This window comes from Pan paniscus, chromosome 4, assembly GCF_029289425.2.
Source record: "Pan paniscus chromosome 4, NHGRI_mPanPan1-v2.0_pri, whole genome shotgun sequence".
NCBI lineage: Eukaryota > Metazoa > Chordata > Mammalia > Primates > Hominidae > Pan > Pan paniscus.
In genome coordinates this window covers 171,157,859-171,175,190 of record NC_073253.2, presented here as the reverse complement: position 1 = coordinate 171,175,190, position 17,332 = coordinate 171,157,859, and the positions used below count along the sequence as shown (strand labels likewise).

The 17,332-nt window shown below is 48.5% G+C and overlaps 1 protein-coding gene across 1 annotated transcript; it reads right to left on the bottom strand.

Moving 5' to 3' along the window:
* Nucleotides 1-348: 348 nt before the first annotated feature.
* LOC130541560 (protein FAM83G) lies at nt 349-8,770 on the bottom strand. Its single transcript, XM_057302420.1, has 4 exons — nt 8,681-8,770; nt 2,884-3,043; nt 2,503-2,663; nt 349-627 (listed from the first exon to the last, which is right to left on the bottom strand). The coding sequence occupies exons 2-4, from the start codon at nt 2,903-2,905 to the stop codon at nt 505-507; spliced, it is 306 nt and encodes a 101-aa protein (XP_057158403.1). The 5' UTR covers nt 2,906-3,043; nt 8,681-8,770; the 3' UTR covers nt 349-504.
* Between the last annotated feature and the right edge of the window lie 8,562 nt (nt 8,771-17,332).

Below are 17,332 nucleotides of genomic sequence, written 5' to 3'. Positions count from 1 at the left end.
ACACCCAGGCCTCAGGTGGACACCAGGTGCTAGAAGAACTTCAGGCCCCTGCTAAAATCAAGCCCCGGGTGGATACCCAGGCCTTATACCAGGTCCCAGGTTTTAGATTTTATAAAAATAGAAAAGTTAGCCAGGCATTGTGGGGCATGCCTGTAATCCCAGCTACTTGGGTGGCTGAGGCAGTAGAATCACTTGAATCCAGGAGGTGGAGTTTGCAGTGAGCCAAGATTGCGCTACTGCACTCCAGCCGGGGCGACAGAGGGAGACTCCATCTCAAAAAAGAAAATAATATTCTCTGCATAATTAATTTGTGTTTTTGACTGATAAAGCACACCAGAGTTGAACATATTCTTATTAATATAAGTCATGTTTAAGAAAAACTAGAATTCGAAATTTGAACCTCAGCAAATCAATACCAGTCATTACTCAAATGGCATAAAAATAAGAAAAAGTGGCCATAGGTTATTACAATATTTGTGTTTAACTTGTAGAGAATATACACATTTATTTAAATTCTAAGGTTAAAATATTTTGTGAATGATTAATTTTCTTCTTGCAAAATCCATTGAGAATATAGTAGTCCTCCTTTATCCATAGGGGATACATTTCAAGATCTTCAGAGGATGCCTGAAACCACAGATAGTACTAAATCCAATATAGATTATCTTTGTTTCTACACGTGCATGCCCTATGATTAACTTTCACCTTTTCACTTAAAAGGAACATTTTATGGCTTCTCTTTGGCATTTTTGAATTGCCAGCATCAGTACTTTTGCACTTTGGGGCCATTAAGTAAAACAAGATTTCTTTGAACACAAACTCCGTGATATCTCAACAGAGGATTTGATGACCCAGAGAGCTGCTAAGTGACTAACAAGTGGGAAGGTAGACAGGTGGATGTTGTGGGCAGAGATGATTCATGTCCTGGGTGGGCCTTGAGTAGAGGGGGATGACAGGAGCTCCCACCACACTACTTGGAACAGCACAGCAAGTTAAAACTTGTCAGTTGTTTATCTGTGGATTTTTCATTTAATGTTTTCAGACCAGGATTGCCTGTAGGTAAGTGAAACCGTGAAAGCCAAATGCAGCTTATGTGGGACTACAGTATTAGAAAGAGATGTTAACAGAAGCGATCATGCTGTCACAGCCCCTGGTGTGCTGTTACTCACATTTTAAAACAAAATCATTCATTATAAAAGCTAGTCTGTTTAAGTGAGGAGTATAGTGCTACTATGTTAGATTGCACATGCTGGAAAATATTCTCTGTAAAAATGCAGCCCTCAATTTCAAAGCTGTTTTTTCAGTTTTAAAACTGGCTTTTATTGGCTGGGCATGGTGGCTTACACCTGTAATCCCAGCACTTTCGGAGACCAAGGTGGATGGATCACAAGGTCAGGAGTTCGAAACCAGCCTGCCCAACATGGTGAAACTCTTGTCTCTACTAAAAATACAAAAAAATTAGCCAGACACTAGCTGGGTGCGGTGGCTCACGCTTGTAATCCCAGCACTTTGGGAGTCCGAGGCAAGTGGATCACGAGGTCCAGAGCTCGAGACCAGCCTGGCCAATATGGTGAAACCCCGTATCTACAGAAAATACAAAAAGTAGTTGGGCGTAGTGGTGCGCGCCTGTAGTCCCAGCTGCTTGGGAGGCTGAGGCAGGAGAATTGCTTGAACCCAGGAGGCAGCGGTTGCGGTGAGCTGAGATCGCACCACTACACTCCAACCTAGGTGACAGAGCAAGACTCGGTCTCAAAAAAAAAAAAAAAAAAATTAGCCAGACACCAAATGCCAGGGTGTCTGGGTAGAACAGAGTTGGAGCAATGAGATGTTGTATAGCCCAGAAAGGGGAGGTGACATGCCCAGGGACACACAGAAAAGCAGCACTGGGGACCTGCAGCCCACCTTGACCCCACTGGCAGCCGTCTCTGATCCACCTCTGTTCCGTGGTTTCTCCCCACCCTAAAGGTTCTACTCTGCTCATGTGCCTCAAATCCACTTCAACTGTGCAGACATCAAGGAAGCCTTCCCTGGCCTCAGCCTGAGGGACAGCTGCTTCTGTCTGAGCCAGATCCTAAAACCAGTAAATGGACATTCTAAGGAGACAGGTTTTGGCTTAACCCAAGAAAGACTTCCTGGGAACTGAATCTCTCCAGATAGGCCACGAGCTACCTGAGGACATAGTGAGCACACTATGACCAGGGGTATGCAAGCAGACAGGTAACCAATGTGGCATGGGCTGCTCTGAAATAACATATGATGCAGCACTTGGCATGAGCTCCAGCACCTGGTCAGCAAGCACCTCATCAATGTTTATCTTATCTCTGTCCCATCAGACATGGCAAGTATCCTGTCCCTCAGGGAATTCAAGCAGAGGCTCTAGGATTACTAGACTCTGAGTGCCTGGCACAGGACTCCGTCCAGAGCAGGCAGGTACTCGAGGTGTTTGACAAACTGAATGACCCCTGCCATCTGGCCACGTAGGCAAGTGAGGAGCCTGCTCACCTTGAGGTGCCCCAGGTGCATGCGGGTCCACTCACACATATGCAGAACGTACTTGACTTTACTCTCGTCCACGATGATGTACAAAGCTGCTTTCCTCTTGAAGCCGGCGTCCAGCAGGTCTTTGAAGATGTCCACATGGGTGAACATGTCCATGACCACAGCTATCACCCAGGAGCAAGAAGAGAGACAGGGGCCTGTCAGACAGCACAGCAGTGGGGACACGGTGCCTCAGCAGAATGCACAGCCCTCCCATGCCACCAGCTTCTCACGGGTGCCCACTCTGATCCCACTCCTGGAACCTCAGGACCGGGACCAGGAAGTGAAGGGCATGGGGTCTCTCTTGCCCTGAAGTTCTAGCTGCAGCCCCAGCTCTGGACTCACCAGGGACCCCGTGTTGGTGCATTCCCAGGCCAGGGCTGGCTACACTCTTCCCTCCTCATAACACCTAGGGATGCTGAGGTGAACCAGATGTGTCAATGGCCAGGGGAGAAGGGCAGCAGCTGGCGTGGCCACTTGCTGGGACCTCCCCTGCATCCCTGGGCTGGTGTGGATAGAATGATAGAAAAATAAGAAACCTGAACAGACCAATAATGAGTAATGCAATTAAAGCAGTAATAAAAAGTCTCCCGTCAAAGAAACCCACAAGAATCATGGTTTTACTGCTGAATTCAACCAAATGTTTTTAAAAGAGCTAATACCAATTTTACCAAAACATTCCCCCAAAGAATGAAGAGGAAGGAATACTTCCAAACTTGTTCTATGAGCCCAGAATTACCTTGGTACAAAAAGCAGACCAAAACACAACACAAAAAGAAAACCACAGGGAAATACTCCTGATGAACACAGATGCAAAAATCCTCAGCAAAATACTTGAAAAATGCGTTTGACAAGACAATAAAAATATCATCTGCCATAATCAAGTGGGATTCATCCCAGGAATATGAGGATGATTCAATAAACACAAATAAATAAATGTGCTACACCACATTCAGTGAATCAAGAAAAAACCATATAATCATTTCAGTAGATGCTGAAAAAATTCAACATTCCTTCATAATAAAAATTCAACAAAATGAGTACAGAAAAAAATCATATCTCAGCACAATAAAGGCCATATATGACAAAAACACAGCTAACATCATAAACAATGGGAAAAAGTTAAAAGCTCTTCCTCTAAGATCTGGAACAAGTGTGGCTACTTTTTTTTTTGAGATGGAGTCTTGCTCTGTCACCCAGGCTGGAGTGCAGTGGTGCGATCTCAGCTCACTGCAAGCTCTACCTCCCGGGTTCACGCCATTCTCCTGCCTCAGCCTCCTGAGTAGCTGGGACTACAGGCATCTGCCACCACACCCAGATTTTTTTTTTTTTTGTATTTTTAGTAGAGATGGGGTTTCACTCTGTTAGCCATGATGGTCTCGATCTCCTGACCTTGTGATCCGCCCGCCTCGGCCTCCCAAAGTGCTGGGATTATAGGCATGAGCCACTGCGCCTGGCCTGAGTGTGGCTACTTTTACTACTTTTATTCATCATAGTACTGGAAGTCTGAGCTAGAGCAATTAGACAGGAGAATGCAATAAAAAGCATCCAAATGGGAAAAAAGAAATTCAAGTTGTCTCTGTTTGCAAGTGACATGATCTTTTACATATGGAGAGAATCCTAGAGATTATACGACAAAACCTACTAGAAACAATAAATATAGTAAAGTTACTAGACACAATATCAATATACAAAAATGAGTAGCACATGCATGTGCCAATAGTGAAACACCTAAGAAAGAAATCAAGAAAGCTATTTCATTACTGCTACCACCAAAAAAATACCTAGAGATAACCAAAAAGGTTAAAGATCCCACAACAAAATTATAAAACATAGATGAAAAATATTAAAGCAGACACATGTAAATGGACAGATATCCCATGTCCAAGCACTAGAAGAATATTGGTAAAATATCTGTATCACCCAATGTGAGCTACAGAATCAATGCAATCCACGTTAAATTACAAAACACATTCTTCATAGAAATAGAAAAAAAATTCTAAAATTCACATGGAAATGCAAAATACCTCAGATAAAATAATCTTGAATAAAAAGAAAAAAGCTGGAGGCATCACAATACCTGGTTTCAAAATATACTACCAAAATACCATGGTACTGGCAAAAAAAGGGGCAAGGAGAGACAGAGACAGACAGACAGACATAGATGAATGACAGAGACAAAGACAAATGAAACAGTATAGAGAACTCAGAAATAAATTCACACATTTACAGTCAACTCATTTTTAACAAAGGCACCAAGAACACACCTTTGGGAAGGACAATCTCTTCAGTAAACGCTAGGAAAACACAACACCCACATGTACGAGAATAAATTTAGATCTTTATCTTACCATATACAAAAATCTACTCAAAGATTGACATGTAGAACCTGAAACTATGAAACTACTAGAGAAGAAGACATAGGATAAATGCTTCATGGAATTGGTTAGGACAAGGGATTTTGAAACAGACATCAAAAGCACAAGCAACAAAAGCCAAAATAGAGAAATGCAATTACATTAAACTTAAAAGCTTCTGCAAAGCAGAGGAAGCAATCAATAGAATGAAGAAACAAACCAGACAATGGAAGTATTTGCAAACTATACATCAGGCAAAGGGTTAATACACAAAACATATAAAGAACTGAAGCTACTCAAAAGCAAAAATACAAATAATCTGATTTAAAAATCAGAAAAAGATCTACTCAAAACCTTTGTCCCCCACCATTATTTCCCCATCTTTTTTCCCGACCACCTTTGGCCCCTTCTCTTTCGCCACTCTTTTTCTTCCTCCATCTACCCCAAAACTTTTTCCCCCACCATCTTTTCACAAAGCCTTCTCTACTCACCCGCTCACTACTGTTTTCCCCACCCATCTACCCAAAAACTTTTCCCCACCATCTTTTCTCCCTCTCCCTGGCCACCCTTTTTTGCCCCTCCCGCTCTCATCACCCTCTTTTGTTCCTTCATCTCCCCAAATACACTTTCTCCCATCTTTTCCCAAAGCCTTCTCTCCACTCCTGCTGCTCACCACCCTCCTTCCCCCTCCATCTACCCAAAAACTGTTTCCCCATCGTCTTTTTCTCCTTCCCTCCTTGCCATCCTCTTTCCCTTCTCCATCTACCCAAAAACATCCCAGCCATCTTTTTGCAAAGCCGCCTTCCTACTCCTCCTCACCACCCTCGTTTACCCATCTACCTCCCCAATTTTCCCCCACCGTCTTTTCACAAAGGCCTTCCCCGCTTCCCACTCACCCTCTTCTTTCCTCTATCCTGTTTGCCACCCTCTTTTTGCCCTCCATCTACCCCAAACTATTTTCCCCATCATCTTTTTCCCAACTCTCCCCACTCCCCCTGGGCACCTTCTATTCTCCTCTCACTTGCCACCCTCTTTTCCCCCTCCATCTACCCACTTTCTACCCACCGTGTTTTCTTTCTGCACTTTCTTTTCTGCCCACCGGTTTTCCCCAAAATCTTTTCTCCCCGCTCGCCACCCTCTTTATCTTTCTCCCCCTTGCCACCGTCTTTTCCCCTCCATCTACCTAAAAGCTTCTCTCCTCACTGCCTTTTCACAAAACCTTCTCTCCCTCCTGCTCGCCACTCTCTCCTCCCCCTCCCTCTCTGCACCCTCTTTTCTCCTCCCACTTGCCACCCCTTTTCCCTGCTCCATCTACTCAAAATCTTTTTACCCACCCTCTTCTTTCCCTTTCTTTTTTTCCCAACTGTATTTTTGCAAACTTTCTCTCCCTCCTGCTCACCCCCGTTCCCCCCCACCCTCTCTTTCCCCCTTCCATCTACCCAAAAACTTTTTCCCCACCATCTTTCCACAAAACCTTCTCTCCCTCCTGTTCACCACCCTGTTTTTCCCCCTCCACCTACCCCCAACATTTTTCCCCCACCATCTTTTCCTCACTGTCTTTTTGCAACGCCTTCTCCTGCTTGCCATCTTCTTTTCCCTTTGGCACTAACCACCCTCTTTACTCCTCCATCTACCCCAAAACTATTTTCCCCTTCCTACCGCTCCAGCCACACTGCAGTCTCCGTCGCTGCCACCAACCGCAGCGAGGCGAGCTGTGGTGCTGCAGCCACAGCCTCCAGCATGCGGCAGTGGCTAGCCCTTGTCCTGGTCCTCTGAGCCGGGAACGGAGCAGCCCCGCGCGCAGACACGCATGAGCCTAGAACGGCCTGACTCCCCTTCGGCACCATTTATGTACTGAGGTTATGCATATGAGGTTCCTGGACTATATGTTCCAGGATTGGGTAAGAGAAAATGCAGAGGCCTACTCTGATTGGACTTTGTTATCATGTTCTGATTGGATGAGAGCAAGTCTTAGGACAACCAGTCAGCGTATGAAATAAAGTCCAATCAGAGAAGGCCTAGAGGTTTTCTCTCATCCAATCAGAACATGTAGTTCAGAATCCTTGTGCATAACCCCATGTGCATGCTGAGGAGGCCTCACGCCATCCTAGGCTTTCCTATATTGGCCAGCGGAGCTACTCTGTTCCCAGCTTAGCAGATCAAGAAGAGAAGGGGGAGCTGTATGCTGGAGCCTGCAACACTGTGGCCCACCTCGCTACAGTTGGTGGTGGTGACAGAGACGGCAGGCAGCACGGCCAGAGCGGTAGAAGGGAGGATGGCAGCGGGAGCTGCTCTTGACTGGCTAGCAGTCTAGAAGAAGGGGGGCCCCCTGCTCCACGCTGGAGGCTGGAGCCTCAGCCACCGAGGCTCCTCTGGCTGCGGTTGGTGGTGGCGACCAAGACTGCAGGTCTGTTAGAGTGGTAGAAAGTTTGCTGGGTAGGTGCACTCTTTGCGGCTGCACTGCCCTCCTGCAGGGGGGTGGGGAGGCGTATGTGGTGAGCTGTTGAGGCTGCACTGCCTGCCTCGGGGGTAGGGAGGGGCTGGTGGGGGGCGCTATCTGGCATTGCATTGCTGTGGGGGTGGGGGGCAGGTTGGCTGAGTTATCAGGGCCTACACTGCCCAAGGTCGAGGGGTTGGAGGCAGGTTGTGTGCACTATTGTGCACAGCCAGCGGCTCATGGGGGCAGGTTAGGGGTGTTATTTGCTGCACTGCCAGAGGCAGGGGGCAGGTTGGGTGTGCTATCCTGGGCTACAATGCCAGCAACAATGTGGGCCGGCAGTCGGGGGAGGTTTAGGGGAGCTGTCAAATGCTGCAGTGCTTGTGGGGGAAGGGGGAAAGGGGAAGGTGGGGTGGGGGGTTTGGTTGGGTGCACTATCCCGGGCATTCACTGCCCACAACAGGAGCAGGTTGGGGGCGCTATCCAGGGCTGTGCTGCCTGTGGCCCTGGTGGGGGGCTGGTTTGGGGCGCTGTCAGGTGCTGCAATGCCGGTAGCGGGATGGGCTGTGGACACCATCAAATGTTACACTGTTGGGGGCAGAGTGGTGGTTTGGGGGCACTATTGGGGTTACATTGCCTACTACGGTAGTCTCTGGGTGTGTTGTGGGTGCAATCCGGGGGCTGCATTGCCGGCAGCGGGGGCCAGGTTAGGGGCGCTATCGGGGTCTGCACTGCTGCCACCAGAGGCAGGTTGTGGAGGTGGCCGGGACAACGGTTGCCTCTGAGGAAGGGGACCTTCTCCTTTTCTCAGACTCAGGGCTCTAGAGGGAGAACTCCTCCTGCTCCTGTGGGAGTGTGGCGGGCGCACAGAGTTTTCATGCCAATCCTCTAAGCATGGCAGGGACCCCACACCCACTGTGGTTCCCCAGCCCTTGCCCTCTCGCTCCATGTTGTGGAGACCATCTGGGACCCCCAGGCATGGAGCAGGAGTAGTGGGCACCACGGGGGCTCAGGGCCCTGTGGGTGGAGGAGTCAGGAATGGGAACCAGTACTTGGGTGGGGAGTACTGGCTGAGTGTGAGTTTCTGCTGTTCCTGCTCCCCAGAGAGTGTCGGGCACTGTGGTTGTCTCCAGTCCCCACCCCAGGTCAGGAGGCCAGCTTGGGCCAGGAGGAGAGGCTGGACTTTGGCAGGTGAGTGTGAATGCCTTTGCTGAAACTGGCCGCTGCCACCCAGTGGCCAGCATGACAAGGCGAGGCTTTAACACTACCACTTTCTGCATCCCGTTGTAGGTTTTTCTGGCTTTTCCTCTCCAGCTGTTCCAAGCAAGGCTGGTGAAGTAGGAGTCACCTGTGGTGAGCTGGAGGTTGGAGCCTGTAGATGGCGTGGCTCTGTGGCTCACTTCCTGTGGTTGTGGCAGCGACTGCGATGGAGACTGCAGCTCGACAGGAATGGTAGGAGGGTGCCCGTGGAGGCCAGGTGGAAGGAGCCCTGGAGGGTGGGTGGGTGCATGGAAGGTGACAGAAGCACTGGTTGTGTTGGCATCAGCGGTAATAGTGGTAACAGCAGCAAGTCTGGGGGCCAGGAAGGGGGAGTAGGAGCGCTTTGGGGCCTGGCCTGGCCTGGGGTGTGTAGGAAGCTGCTGGTTCTGTACTGCAGGCCTCAGTGACAGTGGTGGAGGTGCAGCCAGGGCAAGGAGGAGTCCTCCCCCTTCTTCTGCAGTCTCTGGAAGGTGTCCTCCTCCTGCTGGTGCCTGCGCCAGGAGTGAGTGGCAGCATTGTCTCATTCTTAACAGAATTTAGGGGGTGACTAGTTGTGTGTCTTTTTGCTTGTGTTTGTTTTGATAACTTATCCCTTAAGGAACAAAAGGCTTCTTTGGCTGGGTTTTGGTATGGTGGGATCCCCTTCCCATGCAAGATAAACGGTGCTTTCCTGGGAAGGTGTGTGTTGGAGGGAGTTCACCAAGGAGAAGAAAGGGAACCTCCCAGGAGGGTGGCTGCTGTGGCAGATCCCCTACCTCTGGGCAGCCTCTGGGCCACCTAGTTTCTCCTGTGGAAGAAGGGAGGCTTAGACCTGTATCACCTGTATCATCAAAGAGGTATCCTGGCTGGGCCAGTTGATTTGGCCTTCCCAGTTCTTCAGCCCACCTGCCCATGGTGTCACCTGGGGGAAGTGGATCCTCACACCACAGGGGCAGAGGCTTCTCTGGCAGGCTGATTGCTGAAAGGGGTTCTGTCCTGCCTGCTGCTCAGGAGGGCTTCTATGGCCAGGAACTGATGCTGGGACTCTCCTGTTCGTGTCCTGCTGCCTCTGTGTTGTCTCTGGGTTCTCAGGGACTCTCAGATCTGTGATGACAAAAAGGTTTCCTGGCTAGTTTGCACGGTGTGGCTGGGGTCACTTTTGCTACATGCCCCTCAGGCACCCCAGTGCCTCTGGGGAAAAAAGGGAATTTTAGATTTACTAGAGAAAGAATGTGTCTATGTTGGCTGCTTATTGTTAGCAAACTTCTGAACAGTTCTACTCTAAGATCATGGCAGAATGGTTGCCTCTTGTTGGATAGACTCCTGCTCCACTGGGGAAGAAACGAGCTTACCTGGACTGTGTTTCTTGCTGGCTTGAGGGTAGAAAACGCTAGGTTTTTGTCTCCTTTTTCAGTTGAGTTAGGGAAGTGACATGCAGTGCCACTTCAGTTCTGGAGTCCTTAGATTGCCTTCTTTGTAGCACCATCCAGCATTCTCCTTCAGTGAGATAATAAGGGAGCGTTCCTAATCTAACAGGAAAAGTGGAATGGTGTTCTTATATTGTACAACAAGAAATATGAACCAATTCTGAAAAATTTAGTCGTTCTTCTTTTAAATTTAGAAACCCCTTATTATATTTATAATATTTAAAACCATTAAAAATTAAGATGTCATAATTAAGATAATCTTTTAACATTTTGCATTAATTAGCATTTAGCAGATGACCATAACAAATTATTTTTATTATGTTACATTAATTGCCGATACAGATTTCTTTCTGGTTATTACAAATCTGTTTGCAAAATTTTATTTTGTCATTTATTAAATTTTTGGATAATTAGTTGCTACATTATAGGTATACAAACTTATAGTGTTAAGCATGGCTACAAATACTTAAATTCAGTTTTAGTATCTTTTATTAATAGTCTAAAACTTATAAAATGCTTTGTGCATTAATATTGGTAACATTTTTTAGTATGAATTATCATTTCAAAAATGTTAAGAACATAGCTTTTCCATCTTTTATTTATTTATTTATTTTTTTTTTATTTTTTTGAGGTGGAGTCTTGCTGTGTCGCCCAGGCTGGAGTGCAGTGGTGTGATCTTAGCTCACTGCAACCTCTGCCTCCCGGGTTCAAGCGATTCTCCTGCCTCAGCCTCCTGAGTAGCTGGGATTACAGGCACACGCCACCACACCTGGCTGATTTTTGTGTTTTTAGTAGAAATGAAGTTTTACCATATTAGTCATGCTGATCTTGAACTCCTGACCTCAGGTGATTCACCTGCCTTGGCCTCCCAAAGTGCTGGGATTACAGGCATGAGACACCACGACTAGCCTATTTATTTATTTTAGAGACAGGGTCTTCCTCTGTTGCCCAGGTTGAAGTGCAGTGGTGTAGTCATAGCTCACTGCAGGCTCAAACTCCAGGGCTCAAGAGATCCTCCTGCCATGGCCTCCCAGAGTGCTGGGATTACAGGCATGGGCCATTGCGCCTGGCCTAAATTGTGATAATTTTATAGTTTGCCTCAAACGAGGGCTGACGTCTGGGCAAGGTCTGCTGGGGGCCTCCCACATGCAAGCAGTCTCTCTGCTGTGCCCTCCACCAGCTCTGAGGGCCCCCTGCCCACAAGCACCACTCTCTCCTTTCCCCTCTGGGGAAGGCCAGGAGAAGTGACTTTTGAGGTTACCTGAAGGACTTCTCTCTGTTTGGAAAAGGGTGTGAAGCTGAAGCCGATGGCCTCAGTGCCCAAAGGGGAACACTTCCTACTGGCCTATGGAAGCCACTGGCCCGACAGTGGGGTCCTGGTCTTGGGGGTCTCAGCCACGTGGCCACCCATTCCTTCCTCACTTAGGCATCCACCTAGCGGGCTGCTCACACCCCCTTCCATCCTGTTTGTGTTCAGCCAATCAGGCAAGCCAGGGTTATAGCCCTCCCTGCCCTGGGCCCTGGCTCCATGAAGCACCATGGGCCTTGGAAGACCTCCCCAAATCATCCCATCTCCCCAGTACTTTCTGCCAAGGCAGAAGTTTCCCCAGGCCCCTGCTCTGGCTGTTTCCTTGGCACAGTTTGTAGCTGTGCCTGATACAGCCCATCTACCTGGTTTCCGTCCCAAACCCACAGCCAGGCCATGTGACAGCTGCTGCCTGTGCCCAAACATTCATCCAGCCCCACCCAGGAGAGCCAGACAGGCACTCACACCCTCACCTGCACACCCTCACCCACACCCCCCCCACCCACACCCTCACCCACACACCCCCACCTACACCCTCGCCCACACACCCCCACCCTCACATCCCCACCCACACCCTTACCCACACCCCCTCACCCACACCCCCCATCCTCACACCCCCACCCACAGCCTCGCCCACCCCCCCACCCACACCCTCACCCACACACCCCCACCCACACCCTCCCCCACACACCCTCCCCCACACACCCCCACCCTCACATCCCCACCCACACCCTTGCCCACCCCCCACCCACACCCTCACCCACACACCCCCACCCACACCCTCACCCACACACCCCCACCCACACCCTCCCCCACACACCCTCACCCACACACCCCCACCCACACCCTCACCCACACACCCCCACCCACACCCTTGCCCACCCCCCCAACCCACACCCTCACCCACACACCCCCACCCACACCCTCCCCCACACACCCTCACCCACACACCCCCACCCACACCCTCCCCCACACACCCCCACCCACACACCCCACCCACACACCCCCACCCACACACCCCCCACCCACACACCCCCACCCACACACCCCAACCCACACACCCCCACCCACACACCCCCCACCCACCCCCCACCCACACACCCCCACCCTCACACCCCCACCCTCACACCCCCACCCACACACCCTCACTTGCCTGGCCCTGCCACACCCCCACCCCACCCTTCCTCTAAACCTACTGGGGCAGCAGCTTCCCGTACCTTCTGCCTGCTCCACCTCCTCCTAGAGTTGGGTCACACACAGTTTCCCACACCCTTGGCAGGTTGGTCATGGCCCTGGCAGGTCTGAGGACAAGATGGTCACAGGACTGTGTGCAGCATAGAAAAGTCAGGGAGTGCAGCCTCCTACTCTGTGCCAGCTGCCAGCCCCTGGAGCTTACTAGGCTGATGGGGACAAAGAATGCACCAGAGGGGACAGTAGTCCACCACAGGACTGATGGGAGGTTCACAGATGCACTGAGTGCCCTGTTGCATTGGTCCTCAGGGGTAGATGCTGAGATGGAGTTAGGAGAGCAAAGGGGAGGAAGGGAGCTGGGCATGGTAGCTCATGCCAGTAAATCCTAGCACTTGGGGAGGCCAAGGTGGGAGGATTTCTTGAGGCCAGGAGTTTGAGACCAGCCTGGGCAACATAGCAAAACCCTGTCTCTACAAAAAAAATAAAAATAAAAAAAATTAGCCTGGCGTGGTGTCTGTATTCCTGGTTACTCAGGAGGCTAAGGTGGGAGGATCAGTTGAGCCCAGGAGTTGGAGGCCACAGTGAGCTATGATCATGCCTGCACTCCAGCCTGGGCAACAGAGCAAGACTCTGTCTCAAAAAGAAAAATAAATGGGGAGGAACTGGATTGGGCAGAGGGCACCAGCAGAGGAGCTCTGGATCTAAGTGCCTGACAGAGGAGTCCCCTGTTAGACAGAAAAGGCCCTGATACCACTTGCTCAGTCACTGGCCACCAGGGAAGAGGGTGGCCTCGATCTGAGAGCTGAGGGGACCCGGAAGGTGCTGACAGCTGGGCAGTGAGTGAGTCCTTTTGAAGGGGCATATCGCCTTCCCCACTCACTCCTGCTGGGCCAGGCTGGGTAGTGGGTGCCCTGGGTTGCAGACATTAAGCCTTTAGAATGGAAGCTGGTTGATGGCAGGACTACTGCCAGCTAGACTCTGTCACCCCTGGTCTGTCACAGGCCAGGACCCACAAGGCCCTTGGCATGCTTAAGTGAATGTGTGCAGGAGTGAGGGAATGAATTTCCTCGAAAGAATCCTGGCGTGGTGAGATTCTGGAACTTGGCCTCAGGGACCTGCATTCACATTCAGTCCTGGCCCTTCTAAGCTCTGTGGCCTTTAACCTGCCCTAGGCGTTAATTTCCCTGTTGGTGAAATTAGAGTGATGATGCCTGTCATGATATTTCTGTTTTCTTTTTTCTTTTCTTTGATCCTTTCTTTTCTTTGATCCTTTCTTTCCTTTCTTTTCTTTCTTCTTTTTTTTTTTATTTTTGGAGTCTCACTGTGTCACCCAGGCTGGAGTGTAGTGGCACAATCTCAGCTTACTGCAACCTCTGTCTCCTGGGTTGAAGCAATTCTTGTGCCTCAGCCTCCCAAGTAGCTGGGACTACAGGCATGCGCCACCACGCCCAGCTAACTTTTTGGTATTTTTAGTAGAGATAGGGTTTCACCATGTTGGCCAGGCTGGTCTCGAACCCCCTATGAAGAGATCTACCACCTTGGCCTCCCAAAGTGCTGGGATTACATGCATGAGCCACCGTGCCAGGCTGTCATGATATTTCAATAAAGTGATGTAGAATCATGTGTAGGCCATGACCTTCCTTAGGTGGAGCAGAAAATGTCACCTCCATGTAAAAAAAGGAACAGGGACCAAGTGCGGTGGCTCACGCCTGTAATCCCAGCACTTTGGGAGGCCGAGGAGGGCAGATCACCTGAGGTCAGGAGTTCGAAACCAGCCTGACCAACACGGAGAAACCCTATCTCTACTAAAACTGCAAAAAATTAGCCGGGCGTGGTGGTGCATGCCTGTAATCCCAGCTACTGGGGAGGCTAAGGCAGGAGAATCACTTGAACCTGGGAGGCAGAGGTCACAGTGAGCCGAGACCGTACCGTTGCACTCCAGCCTAGATGACAAGATTGAAACTCCATCTCAAAAAAAAAAAAGAAAATAAATAAATAAAATAAAATAAAATAAGGAACAGGAGCAGGAAGAAAATACACCAGCCAGGAATGTTAACAGTCATTGTCTCTGGGTGATTTTTTTATAAGTTTGGTTTTTTTTGAGACAGAGTCTCACTCTATCACTCAGGTTGAAGTGCAGTGCGGTGATCTTGGCTCATTGCAGCCTCCACCTCCCAGGTTCAAGCAGTTCTCCTGCCTCAGCCTCCCAGATAGTTGGGATTACAGGTGCCTACCACCATGCCCAGTGAATTTTTTTGCAATGGTTTGAGATGTTAAATCTGTTTCTGAGTATTTGTAGGGTTTTGAATGGGAATTTAAAAGAGTCGGGTCATGGAATATTAACAGTGCATTTTAAACAGATCCCCAGGAATAATTACTTTTTAAATTTTATTTTTATTTCAACAGTTTTTGGGTACAGGTGGTTTTCAGTTACATGGATGTGTTCTGAGATTCTAGTGGGTCTGTCACCTGAGCAGTGTCCACTGTACCTAATATGTAGTCTTTTATCCCTCATCCCCCTCCCATCCTTTCCTCTCTGAGTCCCCAGCGTCAATTATATCATTCTTAGGCCTTTTTATCGGTGTAGCTTATCTCTAACTTTTAAGTGAGAACATATGATTTTTGGTTTTTCATTCCCGAATTACTTCACTTAGAATAATGGCCTCCAGCTCCCTCTAAGTTGCTGCAAAAGGCATTATTTTGTTCCTTTTTGTGGCTGAGTGGTATTCCGTGGTGTATATATACCACGTTTTCTTTGTCTGCTCGTTGGTTGATGGGCACTTAAGTTGGTTCCACGTCTTTGCACTTGTGAATTGTGCAAACATGCATGTGCATGTGCCTTTTTCACATGAAGACTTCTGTTCCTTTATGTAGATACCCAGCAGTGGGGCTGCTGGACTGAATGGGAGTTCTACTTTTATTTCTTTAAGGACTCTCCATACTGTTTTCCACAGTGGTTATGCTCACTTACATTCCCCACTAGGAGAGTAAGAGTGTTTCCTTTTCACCACATTCCTACCAACATCTACCGTTTTTTGACTTTTTAATTATGGCCATTTTTGCAAGAGGAAGGTGGTGTCTCATTGTGATTTTGATTTGTATTTGTTTGATGATTAGTGATGCTGAACATTTTTTCATGTGTGTCTGCTTGTGTATCTTTTGAGAAGTGTCCATTTATATCTTTTGCCCACTTTTTAATAGGGTTATTTATATTTTGCATGTTGATTTAAGTTCCTTACAGATGCAGATATTAGACCTTTGTCAGATGCATAGTTGGGGAATATTTTCTCTCATTTCATAGGTTGTATATTTACTCTGTTAATAATGTCTTTCGCTGTGAAGAAGCTCTGTCATTCAATTAGGTCCCACTTGTCAACTTTTGTTGGTGTTGCAATTGCTTTTGAGGACGACCTAGTCATAGATTGTTTCCCAAGGCCGATGTCCTGAATGGTATTTCCTAGGTTTTCTTTTAGAGTTCTTATGGTTTGAGGCCTTACACTTAAATCTCTGATCCAGTGGCAAGACCCACCATCTTCAAGGACTCATCTCACGTGTAACAACATCCACAGGCTCAAAGTAAAGGGATGGAGAAATATCTACCATGCAAAAGTCACCTTTTTTTTTTTTTTTTTGGAGATGAGCCATTATGGCTCGCTGCACTCAACCTCCCAAGTGATCCTCCTACCTCAACCTCCTGAGTAGCTGGGACTACAGGCATGCACCACCACACCTGGTTAATTTTTGTATTTTGTGGTAGAGATGGGGTTTTGCCACGTTGCCCAGGCTGATTTCCAACTCCTGTGCTCAAACAATCCACTTGCTTCAGCCTTCCAAAGTGCTAGGATTACAAGTCTGAGCCACCGCGTCCAGCCCAGGCATTGCTATTCTTAGATAAAACAAACGGTAAAGCAATAAAAATTAAGTAGGACATGAAGCCCATTATATAATGATGAAGGGTACAATCCAACAAGGCTTAACTATCTTAAATATATATTCACCCAACGTTGGAACAACCGATTCATAACACAAGTTCTTCTTGGCCTACAACATGACTTAGACAACCACACAGTTGAGGGAGACCTCAACTCCCTACTGACAGCGTTAGACAGATCATTAACACAGAAAATTAACAAGGAAACTGGACTTAAACTCAACACTTGACCAGTTAGACCTAATAGTTTTCTACAGAACACTCCACTCAACAACCACAGAATATACATTTTTCTCATCTGCACAGGTAAGACTCTCTAAGATCAATTGCATGCTCAGTCATGAAGCAAGCCTCAATAAATTTAAAACAAACCTGGACGGGTGCGGTGGCTCATACCTGTAATCCCAACACTTTGGGAGGCCGAGGCGGGCGGATCATGAGGTTAGGAGTTCGAGACCATCCTGGCTAACACAGTGCAACCCCATCTCTACTAAAAATACAAAAAAAAAAAAAAATTAGCCAGGGGTGGTGGTGGGCGCCTGTAGTCCCAACTACTCGGGAGGCTGAGGCAGGAGAATGGCATGAACCCGGGAGGTGGAGCTTGCAGTGAGCCGAGATCGCGCCACTGCACTCCAGGCTGGGCGACAGAGCGAGACTCTGTCTCAAAAAAAAAAAAAAAAAAAAAAAAGAATGTAAATTTATTTTCTGATAGTTCTAGAGGCTAGGAAATCCAAGATGAAGGTGCTGGCAGGTTAGGGCCTGGTTTCTCTGCTTCCAAGGTGGTGCCTTGAGCACTGTGTCTTCCAGAGAGGAGAAACACCGTGTTCTCACATGGCAGGAGGTGGGGGCAGGGAGAGAGAGAGAGAAACCGCTTCCATGGGCCCTTTTTATAGTGGTGTTTCCATT